Here is a 17438-nt window from a genome sequence, read left to right on the forward strand (position 1 = left end):
TGTTCAATTGTTCTAATCTGTCTGTATTTAAATGACGGCCTTTCTACACCTGATTTCTTAATTTGCAATTTTGATTTTTTTTTACAATTTAGGTTGTGGTGAACATCTGGTACGAACTATGTTGGCCAGGGAATGTTCAGTGGCTCTACAGGCTGAAGATGCCCACCAAGCCTTATTGGAGACTATGCAAAAGAAATTTGTTCGTAAGCCCTCTTTCCACTTCTTTCTAATGCAGTAGAGATTGCCTGCCCTTTATATTCTCCCTTTCTTTTAATATTCCATTCTCCCTCTCCTTTAATATTCCTATCCAGTCTTATGTGATCTTCTGCTTTATCCTTTTCTCACTAATGTATTTAATATTTGATAAACAAGGATTGAAGGGGGTTATAGAAATGGCGATGGAATAAAAATTTTGAACAATTGAGTTTGAAGAAAGGAAATGTTGATGATGAAAAGTTTGGTTTAAAATTATACTAGTGTTAGAAAGAATGGTCTTTTGATTGAAGTATTTTCAATAAAATTAAACTTGCAAGATAGCCCTTGAAAATGTGAAGCTAGAGAATTAATGTAAACATGGTTTTGGCCACACTGAAATTGAGGTAACAAGGAAGGAAGAAAGTAGCTGAAACAAAACACTAGGAAGATATAGGCAAGATCTATGCAGAGGGAGAAAGACAGGGATAATTGATATCTGTTTAAATATGAACTCTGTTTCTTTCTACGAAAGTATATTCAGGGACATTCCACTGTTAGTAGCAGAGATATGTGTAATATTGCAGCAACTTGAAAAGCTTTTTGCATTTTACATCAAGATTAATATCAATAATGTGTTCAGGAGGTAACTGGCGTATTTCTAGAAGAATATAAAATCTTTAAGACTTTACATTTGTGATTTGTTGATAAGGTATTAAAGTTGACAGGCAGGCCTGTTATAATGTTTGTTACTGTCCATGCATCATCAAGATGACGATGACTCAGATTATTTCTCAATAGTGAGGTTTCATTCTGGTTTCACCAATTGACAACATATTTTTTTCTCTGCAAACGTGGTTAGCCTTGAGCAAAACTATTTGGCCTCATTGCCCAGCAGCCTTCCTCAGAACACTAAAGTTAATTGTTAAAATTTGCAATAGGAATGGATGTGGCCATTGTCACACAAACAGAAAAAACATGCTGCTTATTACAGTGCTATCTAGCCTGGTTAATACCAGGGTTGTATTCAGCTTTGTACACTTGCTAAGAAGTAATATTTATAGCTAAAGACTAACGTTAATGGATTTTGCTTTCCAACCACTGGCAGGAAATTTCTGCTAATTCACTATGGAATATCAAACAATTTGTCAAATTAGAGCTAATGGAGAGTGAAAGAAAGGTGGTGGTGAAGTAAAGGTGGGTGTTGTCATTCTGAAACTGATACTATTTCTTCCAATGTTGCTACTGAGGTTCTTGTGGATGAATAGACTACTCTGGATCTGAAGTTATTAATTTTTCTGATGAGAACTATTTCAGTACTGTAAAGCATTGGAAACCTAACTGGAACAATAATCTGCTGGAGGAACTGAGCAGGATGAACAGCAATAGTCTGAGAAAATAAACTTTATGTTTCTGGTCGTAACCTTGCATCAGGACTGAATCTTTGCAAACTTCTAAGAAAAATAGAGGTGCTGCCATACTTTCTTCGTAATGGTACTTAGGTGCCGGACCCAAGACAGATCCTCAGAAATGATAATCACAATTTAATTGCTGACCTCTGATATGGTGATGAGAACTAGCTCAAGGACATCCAGTTTCCTCCTGAAGCCAAAAATCAGCTCCTTGGTCTTGCTGACACTGAGTGAAAGGTTGTTGTTGCAGCAAACATCAGCCAGATTTTCAGACTCTCTCCTACGTACTGATGCATCACCACTTTGATTCAACCAATGACTGTGATGTCATCAGCAAACTTAAATATGGCATTGGAGCTGTGCTTTGCCTCACAATCATAAGAATAAAATGAGTAGAGCAGATGGCTAAGTACACAGCCTTGTGCCTCTATACTGATGGAGATTGTGAAGGAGATGTTTTTGCCTATCCAAACTGACTGGGGTCTGCAAGTGAGAATTTACTTGGAGATTAAAACCACAGAGTGAGAAGTTGCTTAGTTTGGTAGACTTAAGACAGTGATAGCATTGTACAGCATAGAAATGGGTCCTTCGACCTACAACAACAATGTGAACTTTCTGCCCATCTATAGTAATTACACTTGCTGCATTAAAACCATTTTTCTATACTTGGGGGAAAAAATTAAGAATATCTAAACAAATTACCTTTTTGGCAAAATTGCCACCTAGTTTGCTTGGCTACATGATGGAAACTTTGTGACATCAGGTCTCTTGGCTGCATAAGAGCTTTTGCTGTTGTATCTGTTAAATACTGGTCCTTGGCACCCCAGTCTGGGTGAATATTAATTTTTAACACCAAATGTTGAACTCCTCAGATTGCTGATGTTATTTGGCAAGGTGTGAGCAAGGAGCAGGGAGGAATAATCGCCAGAGGTTTGCTAATTTTTGTTATGTAACAAACAAAATAAATCAGTACTTTTTATCACCATATCATTTAGTTTGTTAGATAACAAAAATTAGCAAACCTCTGGTGGTTAAAATAATTAAAATAAATCAGTACTTTTTATCACCATATCATTTAAATTGATTCAGAAGCTTGCAATCCATGCTCAGGAATGTCACAAAATGTTACTTATTTGGGCCATTTGCTTTTGTTTTATTGCTAGCTAATGTGCAATTATTAATTCCTCTTTTATAACTTCTCTGCCTTGCACTGCATTGCTGCTGCAAGACAACAAATTTTGCAGCATATATCAGTAATAATAAACCTGATTTTAATTCTGATCCTGACATATGTGCAAGTGGGCTATGTTGCATTGGAAACATTTCCATGTGTTTTTTTCTGAAACTATTTCACTTAACTCAAGTTTGAAAGGCATCTTCTTTGGAAAATTTTTGATTCTTTTTACCTGTTTCACTTCAAAGTCATCCGTAGATGGAAAACAGATTGTATTGTGCATAATATGGTAAATTTGCAAATTATTAATAATATTTTAGGTAATAATCCAGCACAATGAATTGCTATTGCAATTCACCATAGAGGTTTATTAGATAATTAATATTGTAATTTATTAGCAAGTTTTAAGCCTTTTGAGGCCGATAATTAGTTAACTTGCATTTAGAACTATTCAGCAGTGAAGAATAAATAATAAATGGGTTTAGAGATCTCCCTTGCATACACATAATCTTTTTAGTTTTGCTGGTTTAATTAAATAAAATTGAAAATGTAATTATAATTCTATAGCACTAAGTGGTAGAGTTGTAAATTGCATTTATAAACAGATTTCAATGTAATAGAGATGGAATCAATTAGAATCCGCACTTGTTGATTTTGATAAAATTTTCTTCACAAAAGTATTTCAAATATCCCATATTTTATAACTGCCTTTCTGTGCACAAGTTTTGCTTCATGGTCAAGATCTGAAGGGTTGCATGCCAGCAGAGTATTTCATAAAATGCAGGTGTATTTTTACATGTCACTTTTTATAATTGGCTGGGGAGATCAAAGATGCACAGGGACTTTTTACTGTCTTCCTGTAAAGAGGTGCCATCCAGCAAATGAACAGGCTGTTAGCAGACCTGCAAGAATACTTGGCAGGACAGTAGATGTAGCCAGAAGGCAAGAAAGCAGCTTAGTTACATTTGTCCTGCGAGCAACTGATTGTAGCTCTTGCTGTCGGCAGCCAGCATCCTGTTTACAATTTAGATCTGAATCTCTGTGGGACTTCTGGGCCCCTAGCCAAATTGGGAATGCCTGGCATGGTCATTCAGAGCTCTTTAAGCAGCAGGTGACAGACAAACTGATGGCAGATGTTTTTTGCTTGTGTAGCTTAAAAGCAGTATGCAACAAAGATATATTACTAAATTTGGGCAAGTGGGGTGGAAGGTACTCTTAGGAGGCACAGGGAAAGGGCGATGAAGAGCGTAAATATTTTTATTTAATAGGTTTAAGATTTGGTTGTCTGTGGGGATGGCGAAATGTTTCGAAATCTGATAGACATAAAATAGTACTTTCCAAATCCAAGTTTATTGTATACTCAGTTACAGGTACGTTTTTTTTCAAAACTCTTAATTTTTTTTTTCTAAATTTATCTCATGAATAAGGACTCCCAATAGTAAATTGCAAGTTTAAGGACTCCCAATAGTAAATTGCAGCAGAGGACACATATCAGAGTTTTATTTTGCTAAATGATGGCAATGAACAGGATTGCACTTTTCAATTTAAATTAAGGTTAATAATCTGACTTTGAATTTAGTTACAGTAAAAACATGTGATTAGGTGAATGGTTGCATATTATTATTTGTTGTGAAGTACTTCTGTATAAAACACAAACTTCTAAATCTGTTTTACTCTTTGCTAATCTTATTAATTTGTTTATTTTCCTTTACCTCTTCCAGGCATAAACTCTTATCATTCTCAAACCAAGAAACCTTCATAACATGTTCCATTTGTCCCAATTTGATGCAAAAGCAGGATTAAAATCAAAGAATATAATATTGGAACAAATATGAATGCTATTTTATATAATATCATATTTGGAGATTCATTTTATTTTTATTGGTCTTCTGGAATGATTAGAAATTAATCACAGATTTGTGTCTGCAATGCAGCTTTGCTGCGTGGTTCTGTGTTTTGACTGAACAGCTGTTTATCCCGAGTGTAATGGATGGATGAATGTCATTATGAGTTAGCTTGAGAATTGTTATTGGTGCCAGTTAAATTCAGGCTTGTGTTTAATAGCTCAATATCCTGAAACAAAATTAAAGGCACCAAAGTACCTAAAGAGAAAAGAAAGTAGCTGATTACATGTACTTACATACAAACTATTCCCAATGCTTTGAGTAGCAGGGTAGTTTGAAGGGTGGCAAAGAATTCAGTTATTCAGGGCAGGTGTAGCAGTTTATCATGTTGCAGAAGCATATTTGAATTATTACGACAACAGACTAACTTCAGGGCAATAATCCTTGCTTAATGAATAAAAAGTGAATAAATTGTAACCAGTGATTTCATGGTTAACAGCGGTATTCACTTGGAAGCATGTGCAACTGCACCCTCTTTTACTATCAAACACTCCCCCCACTCCTTCGCCACACAATTCAGAAAAAACAATTCATTTACACTAGAAATTAAGTATTTTTCCTTTGTCAGTTCCTCACTCATATTTGTCATCACTTTTCAGCATGTGAGGGTTAGAAGCTCTTGTGTTAATACTTAGAATGGACTTTGACAATGACCAAATAGGAAACATTTATTATGAATCCTGAGGTGAGCTTTAGTCATAGCCAAAGGGGAAGAACAAAGGTTCTATTTTGAGAAAAAGCTTAAGAGGATTGCATTGTTTCTTCACACTGTGACAGTTCTCAATATGCATTCTTCCACTTTAATGTTTCTGGATATTTCCAGGGAGCCTCTAGTGCCATTTGGTAATGCAAATTAAACCACAATTCATTACTGTATTTAGGAACGTAAAAACCAAATTATATAATCATTTAATTTCAAATGGACACAACAAAGCGGAGAAAGGGCTATTAATTTTGTCTGTAAATTCAACATACTGTTTATATCAGAATGTAGCAATAAAGGTTCCCGCTGTCAGTTCAGTCAAACCTTAGAGGGTAAGGATTTAATTGTTGACGTGTCTAAATAAACTAGGGTTTCTCAACCAGGGTTCTGCGAGAGGTCACTAGAGGTTATGTGAGAGATCATGATTTTAAAAAAAATCGTCTTTTAAACTTAGCACATTGCGCAAGCTAGCACTCACAGTGGCGGGCAGTGATCAAGCAGCCCCATTCACAGTCTCATTAGAGATCTCTCAACCCAGTATGGTGGTATGCCGTTGGACTGTTCATTCTCAGTTTTTGATGCAAAATAGGGGAGCCCATTGATAATTGGTAAGGGCTGTATTGTTCGAAGAGGAGAAGGTAGGCTGATGGTGAGTAATGTATTGCACGGGGGGAGAATGGTAGGCTGATAATTGGTGAGTGCTATATTGCACGGAGGGGTGGACAATAGGCTGACTAAGAGCATGAAGTGCATTGTGCAAGCATTGAAGGAATTTGCCCAACTTTGGCTGTGATGTCAACCTCTCCCTTCTGATGAAATTTACTAACCTGCCCCTGGACAAGTACTGAATTTCTAAAAGAGTATCCTGCCATTCGTAGGAAAGCAATGAACACTTTGCTGCAGTTTTCAACTTCTCACATGTGTGAGCAAGCTTTTTCTTGTTTAACAAGCATCAAGAACAAGGATAGAAATCATCCCATTTCAGTTGAAGGTAAAATCTTTGTGTGTTCATCTCAAGTTTGATCCAAAATTAAATATTTGTGCAGCAAAAAACAAGCACAGGTTTCACATGCTAGGCCTATATTTGAGCCTGATCATGACACTTAGTAAGAAAATATTTTTTCAAAGTCTTGTATAAAATTGTGCCTCAGGCTATAATTTTATTCAAATTGCTTTGGCTTATGGTTTTTAGTAACCTTACTGTTCAATATTGGCAGTAAATTTTCATGTTGTAAATAGCATTAGTTAAAATCAATTTACAACCTTTATTTAAATTAAATCCACCAAACCTACTTCTAGAAAAATTAAATCCCATTTTGGCTTAAGCCAGTTATTTAACAGAAACTTATTATGTTTGCCTAGTGTGTTTTTAAAATTTATGAAAGGGAAGGAAAAAGATTAATTTCAAGAAAGGTAAGCTAAGCTTAACTACCTGTTTTTTCTCGAAGGTTTAGCTTAAAATTTACATTCTACTTAAAGGAGATTTGACAAGTATTTTTGGATTATCATATCTACAACTTACTGATCATGCTAATGTACCGTGAGCTGTAGATATAATAATTTTTACACAGGGGTTCCCTGAGACCTGAAAATTGTTTTGAGGGTTCCTTCAAGGCAAAAACGGTGGAGAAAGGCTGAAATAAACTGTTGTTCTTCATCAACATAATGAAGTAAAGTTCTTATTAATCTTTCCCTAGTCTTCTTTGGTATGTTTTTGCTGTTAGAGAGAGTATTTGTACAGATTTGTCAGATTGCAGGAGATCTATAGAAAACACCTAGATAACTAATTGCCAGAAACATTTGCAGTGTCTTCTGCCTTTCAACTCTTTCTACTTAAAGTCTGTGATTGAACCTTATACCTAAAATTCTTGTGTGGCACAATTCTCTTATTCTAATGTGTGCTGTATCTGTCTTCATATTAAACAACAGTGAACATTGTATCCAGAAGTACACTAACAACCTCCTGGCAGATTTCAGCAGGATTATGTGAGGCATACAAGTCCTGCCCTGAGACTGACAGTATTAGGTACCTCTAGTTCAGATTGTCAAAGGAGACAAGCACCAACTGTTTAAAATAATTTGCCTAGTTCAAATGACAGACGATTGCATTTATCTCCCCTTTGTCAAAATGCAATTAAGAGGAATCAAGATGAAAGTCTAAAAAACTGAAAATGGCAGTTATCTGAAGTAAAAATAGAAAATACTGAAAACAAGTCAAGCAGCATCTATATAAAAAAAATGCAGTTCCAAGCTGAAAATCTTTTGTCTCTTTTCAAGTCCAGGAAGATATGTGTTCCAAGGTGAGATAGCCAATTGGATAGAAAGTTGGCTTGAGAATAGGAGACAGAGTTGTGGTAGGGTGTTGTTTTTTCAGACTGGAAACCTGTGACTAGCAGTGTGCCACAGGGATCAATGTTGTTTTGCTGTTGTAAATTTGTGGATGAGACCAAAATTGGTGGTATGGTGGATAGTAAACATGGTTATCTAAAATTACAATGGAATTTTGATCAATTGAGCCAGTGGGTCAAGGACTGGCAGGTGGTGGTTAATTCCAATAAATTAGAGGTGTGGCATTTCAGTAAAACAAGCCAGGGCAGGATTAGCATGGTAAATGGTAGGGATTGGAGGAGTGTTATAGAAGAGAGACCAAGGGTGCAGATACATCGTTCTTTGAAAGTAGACACACAGGTAGACAGGATGGTGAAGATGGCATTTGGCATGCTTACCGTCATCGGTCAGAGACTTGAGTACAGGAGTTTGAACATCATGGTACAATTGTACAAGCCACTGGTAAGACCATATTTGGTGTACTTTGTGTAGTTCTGGTTACCTGCTGTAAAAGGGGTGCAAAAAAAGATTTGCAAGCATGTTACCAGAACTGCAAGGCTTAGATCATAAGAAGAAGCTGGATTGGCTGAAACATTTTGCCCTGGAGTGTAGGAAGCTGAGGATGACTTTATATTGGTTTATAAACTCTTTCTGTCCACTCTCCTTTGTATACCATAAGTGACAAAGTATAAATTAGTAGTATTGCCAGTTTTCCCTTCAATTTTGTTATAGTTAACACAAGATTTCCATGTAAATGTTTCAATTTGTATACCAACTGAAATAAAGTACCATTTCAGCTAATATGTCTAATAATTTTGTATTTTCATCACATTCATACAAGGAAACTAATTATGATGCTATAAGGAAATGGCAGTCAAGTAATGAGATTGATTGGATATTTTTACTAAGACCTGCATAGTCACGATGGGCAAAATAACCATTTTTTTTCCAATACCGTTTTCTACCAACTTTTCAGTAGGAAAAATAAGCTGCAGATTTCTTTCTTAATAATTTTAGGGTTACTACTTACACGGTAAAGGTATCTAGGGCAATTCACATAACCTAAGATATCCTGTTCCCACTGGGTTTCGAACCCAGTTTTCAGACGGAGAAATATCAAAGTTATTGCATTGAAATGTCATCTGACACTTGCACTTTTGATTTGAATTGACTTTGTTACTTACATCCTTCATATACATGATGAGTAAAAATCTTTACATTACCTCTCCATCTAAATGTGCAAAGTGAAATTTATAGTAATTTGTAATAAATACTATGTACAAAAGGACAGTTAGTATTACATAGAAATACAATTTTATCAACATGAATTAATCAGTTTGAGGCCTGATAGAAGAAGCTGTCCCGGAGCCTGTTGGTCCTGGCTTTTATGCTGCAGTACCGGTTCCTGGGTGGTAGCAGCTGGAACAGTTTGTGGTTGGGAGGACTCAAGTCCCCAAGGATTCGTGAGGTCCTCTTTACACACCTGTCTTTGTAAATGTCCTGAATAGTGGGAAGTTCACATCTACAGATGGGCTGGGCTGTTCACACCACTCTCTGCAGAGTCCTGCAGTTAGGGGAAATACCGTGCGAGGTAAAAGAAATCTGTTGTGCTTTTTTCACCATACAGCCAGTATGTACAGACCTCGTGAGATCCTCAGTGATGTGTATGCTGAGGAACTTAAAGCTGTTTACTCTCTCAACCCCAGATCCATTGATGTCAATAGGGGTTAGCCTGTCTCCATTCCTCCTGTAGTCCACAACCAGCTCTTTTGTTTTTGTGACATTGAGGGAGAGGTTGTTTTCTTGACACCACTGTGTCAGGGTGATGACTTCTTCTCTGTAGGCTGCCTCATTATTATTTGAGATTAGACCAATTAATATAGTATTTGAGTATCTTCTGGAGGTTGCCATGAAATTTGTAAGTTATTGATGAAATTCTGTGAACCTTATTGTAGCCTTTGATTTTAAAGAAGTTGTTAACTGGATAAAAGAAGGGCAAATATAAATAAAGATGAAATAGCGTCAAGAGACAATGCCTTTTTTGGTGGTGGTTAATACCTTAGATTTAAAGAAAAGTGGTGAAGCAAGTTACTGTGTCTGATATTTCATCTCTTCCACTTATACGAAGTTGAAATGGCAGGTGCGCTGACGCACCCAAGGTTAATGGTAATTAATTCAACTCAATCACAGTGTCAATCTTCATAATCCATTTTAGCCAACAAATTTTAAGACACTTATTCATTTTATGACAAAAATGTTTTCACACAGTAACTAAATTAGCTAATAAAAGTAAAGAATAGTTGTTGATGATACTTAGATATTTTGCAAATATGGTTCTGAGAAACAGCTGTGTTTCCATTTTGACTTTCGTCATTTTTTAGAGTTATGGCTTCGTTGTGGCTAATTGCTTTCATGATAAGAGTGATATTCATCAATGTCCAGTCATACAGATGGATCTGTAGTAGCATCATGATCGGTGGGAAGACAGCTGTTGATCATTCTGCCAGATGCTGCAAGTAATGTTACGTACTTGGGTGGTCTTTTTTATACACTGTGGTGCTTTTAAAGATATATTCTTTGAAAAATTAACAATAATTTGGTCCGGCATATTTCTCAGTTGGCTGAAGAGAGGTGTATAAACAAGTCACTTTCTGTTTTTTGTTTCATTTTCTTTTCAGAGATAGTGAAAAGATGCAGCTAAGATTGTCAGCATAGCTTTTGGCAAGATTACATCTCTAACACTTCTAATCTCTGGAATTTCTAGAAGTATTTTGAAGAAATTAGTTTTCTTTCTTGCATCAAAACTGTGAAAGTTTACATTGTGTTTATAATGTTTTTTTTCTTGGGTCAACCAAAATGTATGCTTAGGATTTGGGGTCTTTGGTGGTCCTGGGAATCAACCTTGCACCCATTTGTAGAATGTTGACCTTTGATGGTTCTGATAGTTTGCCTCTATGGGGAATAAATACAATTTTGAAGTGGTAAGTCCTTTGAAATTTAAAATTGGAGTTATTTTAAGTTCTATTTGTTCAGCTGCAGTAATTTTTTGGGTTCTTCATAGGTTCACCATTCCTAGCCCGTGAGGACTCTGTACTTGGTGGAGTGATCGTTCTCCGTTGTTGCAGATGTTCAATAGAATCCGAGTCATCATTGAATACACAAGCTCTTCTAGGTAAACAACATTTCAAATATGATTGCTATTGCTGAATGAGGATATGTCAGTTACAGGTAGCTGATTGTAAGCAGCATGAACTAGTAAGGAATCTATTAGTCTCCTAATACTCTGCTTAATTCAGAAGTGATTTCAGAAGTTTTGATGCCTAATTTTTATCAGATTCTTAGTTTTTTAAAAATTGACAACAGGAAGTTATATTATGCAACAATTGAACAATGATGACTTTCAGTTTACATTATTTCCAGCAACATAATAAAATGTATCAAGGTAATTCACAGATTTATGGTTTAAGCAAAATTTTATAGTCAGTGTACTAGGAAATATTTAGAAATGCCTCTGAGAGATAAGTTAAAGAGATGGGTTTTAAAGGGGAAAAGAGACAAAGAAAGACATGGTCACTACCCATGGGGTAATTTGAAATTGGGGATATACCAGAGAACAGATTTAGTCATTTTTCTTCCCAGCTTGACCATAAGTTTATTTTTTTTTCCAGAATGAACATATATCTTTAAGAAAAACACATTCGTTCTTACTGATTTTATTTTGATATTACTGAAGATATAATATTTTTTGATCCCTTATGCAGCATGCACAGGTGTATTCTATTGGTCAAGCAAATCTAGAGGACAGCAATAATAAAACGTTGTTTCATTCCAAAGCAGCATTGTGGCCACTAGGAATGTTATTGCTCTAGAATTAAATTTGGACTTCCAAGATTCTGTACAAAATAGTGATATGTATTTGAGTTTGCTGCACCGAAGGAGAAGAATAATCAGCAGGCATGTAAGCGCTGGTTTCTCATATACATGCTTCCAAGTTCTCCTGGCAGCAGTTCCCAGTTGGATGTTTTGGGGACACTCTGGAAAAATGGAATCAAATATTTACTTTCTTCCTCTACCCTAACCCAAGCCTTTAAAAGTAGGTTGTTATATCAAAGATTATCTATTAATTGTTAAAATGGTATTGTTCTAGTGTTAGCATATAGATAGAAACTACTTATTTTACCAAAAGAATATAGAAAAGAGTTGTTGAGATAATTTTCCTTGAATAGCAAACACTGAAATTCTTGCTGAAAATTAAAACAGATGAGAAATTAGGAAAATACTGAACATACAGTGCCGATAAAAAGTATTCACCCCGTTGGAAGTTTTCATGCAACACACACAAAATGCTGGTGGAACGCAGCAGGCCAGGCAGCATCTGTAGGAAGAAGTACAGTCGATGTTTCGGGCCGAAGCCCTTTGTCAGGACTAACTGAAAGAAGAGATAGTAAGAGATTTGAAAGTGGGAGGGGGAGGGGGAGATCCAAAATGATAGGAGAAGACAGGAAGGGGAGGGATAGAGCTAGGAACTGGAAAGTTGATTGGCAAAAGGGATACAAGGCTGGAGAAGGGAGAGGATCATGGGACGGGAGGCCTAGGGAGAAAGAAAGGGGGAGGAGAGCACCAGAGGAAGATGGAGAGCAGGCAAGGAGTTATTGTGAGAGGGACAGAGAGAGAAAAAAGGAAAAAATAATAAATAAATAAATAAAGGATGGGGTAAGAAGGGGAGGAGGGGCATTAATGGAAGTTAGAGAAGTCAATGTTCATGCCATCAGGTTGGAGGCTACCCAGACGGAATACAAGGTATTGTTCCTCCAACCTGTGTGGCTTCATCTCGACAGTAGAGGAGGCCATGGATAGACATATCAGAATGGGAGTGGGATGTGGAATTAAATGTGTGGCCACAGGGAGATCCTGCTTTCTCTGGCGGACAGAGCTTAGGCATTCAGTGAAACGGTTCCCAGTCTGCGTTGGGTCTCGCCAATATATAGAAGGCCGCACCAGGAGCACTGGACGCAGTATATCACACCAGCCGACTCACAGGTGAAGCGTGAGTTTTCATGTTTTATTGTTTTACAACATTGAATCACAGTGAATTTAATTTGGGTCTTTTAACACTGATTAACAGAAGAAGACTCTTTTGTGTCAAAGTGAAAACAAATCTCTACAAAGTGATCCAAATTAATTGATTGCATAAGTATTTACCCCCTTCAAGTCAGTATTTAGTAGACACCTTTGGCAGCAATTACGGCCTTGAGCCTGTGTGGATAGGACTTTATCAGCTTTGCACATCTGGATACTGCAATTTTTACCCCATTCTTCTTTACAAGACTTCCAGCTGACTTCAGGGTCTCCCACCTGCCTTCCAGCAAACTGTAGCTGAGATGTCATGTTAATTTTTTTCCAACAGTGGCTTTCTTTTTGCCATTGTCTCATACAGCTGCGAATGGTGAAACACCAGGGCAACAGTTGTATGTGCAGTCTCTCCTATCTCAGCCACTGAAGCCTGTAACTTCCAGAGCTGTCATAGGTCTCTTGGTGGCCTCCATCACTAGTCCCCTTCTTGCACGGTCACTCAGTTTTTGATGATGGCCTGCTCTCGACAAATTTACAACTGTGTCATTCTTTCCATTTCTTGATGATTGACTTAACTGTACTCCAAGGGATATTCAGTGATTTGGAAATTTTCTTGTATCTATTTTCTGACTTGTGCTTCTCAATAACCTTTTTGCGGAGTTGCTTGGAGTGTTCTTTTGTCTTCATGGTGTAGTTTTTGCTGGGATACTGACTCACCAGCAGTTGGACCTTCTAGATGCATATGTATTTTTGCTACAATCAATTGAAACACCTTGACTGCACAAGGTCTCCAAAACCAGATCTCCATTTAACTAATTAGGTGACTTCCAAAACCAATTGGCTGTACCAGTGATGATTTGGGGTTTCATATTAAAGCAGCGTGAAGACTTTTGGCATCAATTATTTTTTGTTTTATACCTATAATTAATTTAGATCAGTTTGTAGATATTTGTTTTCCCTTTGACACGAGTGATTCAATATTGTCAAACAATAAAACATGAAAACTTCTGGGGTGGGGGTCGGTTAAATACTTTTTATAGGCACTGTAATTAGCTTTAATTACTATGCACATTTTGTGTACTAAATTTGATTAGTTTTTCAATAAACCTTCCTTCATAGCAAAATTTAGATTTATGTCAGATAAATGGAATGAACTAGTTTTGTAATAACAAGTAAACTGAATTTGAAATTCCTGTTACCTTGTTGAAAATTAACTGCTTTTTGTTTGGTGGTATATGTGATCTGAATAAATGCTTCTGTAATTTGTATTTGATTTTGCTTGGATTATATTTGAAACTCTTTTCAATACAGTTGAGTTTTTATGGAGTCACACCACTGAGAGTATGTGTGTTGGGTACATGTCGACACAAGATGGAAAAGCTAAGGTAAATTTAAATGTGTACAAAACTTGAACCCAAGTACGTTTCTTGTATACATTTTTAACACATATAAAAAAAATGCAAGCAGTCTTGCTTTTTTGTGTCCTTAGTACTTTTTACAGATGCTTATTCAAGATGTTTTTTCAGAAATCACACACAGCTGTGAGGAGAATGTCTTTTCCAATTAATAAAGATCATGTGTTGGCTGACTTAAAATTCATGTGGGATTTCACAGAAATCTATATTTTTCAGTAGCTTTGAAGTGTAGAACATCCCTTGAAGATTGTTTTCTATTTCCAAATCATAAATTGTTCAGAAGTCCAAATTTTCAACGATGGTGCTTCTTTGAGTTTTTTTCAAGATATAACCTTTTCACATTTCCATCTGCCATCTACCACAAAGCAACAAATTGGAGACTTTTTGTGTAGTCTTTAAATATGCAGGGTATTGTTCAAAAAGTCAGAACCTTGATTTAAATTAGAACTTAACAGTTTTATCCTATGTATGAACTGTGGCTCAATAGTAGAGGTGACAGTGGGATGTTAAAGGTTGTCTGGTAGGTTGGCTGCTAGCTGAGCAGCTTCTCTTCCATTCTTTGACATCTGGTGTACATTGTTTCCATATTGGCCACAAATTCTGCAGCTGGTATTGTAAAGTCCTGACAGACGCAGCTGCTCTTCTCACTTGAATTTTAAATTATGCTTTTGACCTTCCTTTACAAGACTAATCCCTCACCAGCCCCACTTTGAATCTGTGGCCGCAAATGTTTTTCAACAAGTAACTGCCAACACTAGGGATGAGGATGGGTTGGTAGCTGATAAGTTTGATCAAAAGATAATCTCTCAATAAGACCAAGATGTTAGTATTTGCCATTTTGAATTAGGTTTAATAACGCAACTTTATCTAAAGTAAATGAGATAAACCAAGATATAAGATTGTGTTTTGGGAAGATTGTTTTATTTTTATCCACTTCATTTGCTACTATTTTGCTGGGGAAAAAGTATAGCCTGATTAATTATTCAAAAAAATTATTTTTTTCTGAGGTGAAACTACATAGAACTTTTATTTATCAAATCTGGAATAATTGTCTTTTCTTAAATAACAAAACACCTCAGTGAAATAGTTCACTATTGAGCTATCTTTCTTATTTGTACAGCTGAAGAATGATGATCTTATTCAGCTGTTTAGACAGATTTTGCATATCATTGTTTTACCAACTTTTGATCTGCCTTAAAAGCTTAAAATCTGATACACAATTTTTCATGAAAAAATGCCTTTTGTTTGTATTCAGTTATCATTTAGCAAAGAAGTAGGAAAATAGATAATATCTTTGCAAGTGTTTTTGTTGCTTGTGAATTAAATCTTGCTTTGTTGTAATCGAGTATTTCTTTACAAATTATTTTGAAAGATATATTTTGTTTTAGAAAATTCTCCATTATTTCCATTCATTAAATTAATCTGCAATTATTCATCGTAAGAAGCTTCGTGTCAGTTTGTCAAATCAAATCTACATGAAAAAAGTTCTTAAATTGTTTCAAATTTTGATATATTTGCATCAAATAATGAAGAGTATAATCTAAGATGCATTTTCATGACTCTATGAAATAGTCATTTAATTTTTGATTGTCCCCATATACTTGCTCAGCCATTTCTGTCTAGGTAAATAAAATTTATAATCACTGTATATAATGATAAAGAGAAAATCAATTGGTGTCATTGTATTTTGAGAAGATTGTTTTATTTTTAGCCACTTGGTTGACTTCTGTTATCCTGGACAAAAGTCTCACCTAATCAAGTCTAAGACTGCTTTCTCTAATTGATGCTGAAGGTCGAACAGCACATAACTTCTTTTTACTAGATCTGGAACCTTTATCTTCTCTTCAATGAGAGAACATGTTTGTGTGAGAAATAGTCCATAAATAGAAGTATAATTAAATGATATAAAACTATTTTATGGTTGCTTCCTTGATTCTACTAAAACCAGATGAAATATCAGCACATTTAAATGGAAATTGGGAATACTTTTTGGGTAGCATATCCAGATAGTTTTAGATTACTGAGCCAAGTTTTGTTTTAAGAGAGGTGTTTTACAGTTGCTGCCAAATTTTAAACTATTTAAATGGTATAAGAAACTCAAGATATTCATATTTCCTGCCAGGTCAAGGAACAAAGTAGGGATGCAAAATGGCATACCTGACTTAGAGCATCCCAAGATAATTTCTCAATACCAGGCACTTCCAAGTATACTATGGTCCTTCATTACAGAGCTCAAATGGTTATTTTTCATCAATGGATCTAAACAATGAGTATTAGTTTGAATCCAGCTTCTAAATTATGCTTTCTTGAATAGGTGTAATATTTGGAAAATCTATAGACCAATATCCTATTACTCTGTAAAACTTACTATTGCTCCGGTATAATCGGCTTGGTTATCTAAACCTCTGAATTTCTGTGCATTACTTTAGCAAACTTGCTTGTAAATATCCTTGTTTGTAATAGAATCAAGATATTCAAAGTGATTGGCACATCATTTTTAACAAGTTAATGATTTTTAAAGCCTATAAGCTATATTTTCTAAATATGCAAGTTCATGTATTGCCTTTTATGGTCTTAACTATATTTGAGGCTCATTGACCTGATCTGCATTGACTTTACATATTCAACATATGTAAACTTCGAACTAGCTGTAGCTCTTTGGACAGCAATGGTTGACATTATCAGACAACAGCAGACATTAATTCTGTCTTTCTTCTAATCACCAGTGAAGACCAGTATATCACTAAGCATTAAAAGTGAATTTTTTCACATTATGATACACTCTCCTAATTAAAATAAGCTGCTTTGCAGACTCTGTTGGAATCCTGAGGGTTTGTTAAATTATCTTGTTTTTCTTTTATGCCCCAAAGTAATCTTGGAAAGTATTTTTGCTTTTGACTATACTACAATTGACATGAATGCTAATACACTATAAATGCAGCAATTCAGAAAAATCAATGTCTTGATGACCTAAGTTGTGTTTTTGTAACTATTGTAGGAGTGGCTGGAGAGAAGCTGAGTGTTTTTATTTTTAAATAAAATATTAAGAGATCAAATTAAAAGCAGTATCAATGAAAGAGTTTTAAAATCAACTTATTATAATTCTTTTCTATGATTAGAATAGTTGCTATAAGATTGTGATCTGTTTAAAGCAGATGTTATTTTCCGGTTAGCTACTCAAGTTCGCAGTTGTAATTCAAGTTGTAAACTGATCTAATGTATTTTCATGTGTGTAGC

The 17438-nt window shown here is 35.6% G+C and overlaps 1 protein-coding gene across 6 annotated transcripts in view; it reads left to right on the forward strand.

Annotated features, from left to right (window-relative positions):
• The window catches only part of tasp1 (taspase, threonine aspartase, 1), a 137601-nt gene that overhangs the window by 100665 nt on the left and 19498 nt on the right, over positions 1-17438 (forward strand). For 5 of the 6 annotated variants that reach the window (XM_072265475.1, XM_072265476.1, XM_072265478.1 and 2 more), the window contains 3 exons: positions 93-203; positions 10775-10885; positions 14098-14171. In XM_072265475.1, coding sequence (XP_072121576.1) covers positions 93-203; positions 10775-10885; positions 14098-14171 — 296 coding nt within the window. Of the gene's footprint in view, positions 1-92; positions 204-4499; positions 6527-10774; positions 10886-14097; positions 14172-17438 lie in introns of those variants that run through there. The other variant, XM_072265481.1, reaches the window with a different exon arrangement.

This window comes from Mobula birostris, chromosome 8 (assembly GCF_030028105.1).
Source record: "Mobula birostris isolate sMobBir1 chromosome 8, sMobBir1.hap1, whole genome shotgun sequence".
Taxonomy (NCBI): domain Eukaryota; kingdom Metazoa; phylum Chordata; class Chondrichthyes; order Myliobatiformes; family Myliobatidae; genus Mobula; species Mobula birostris.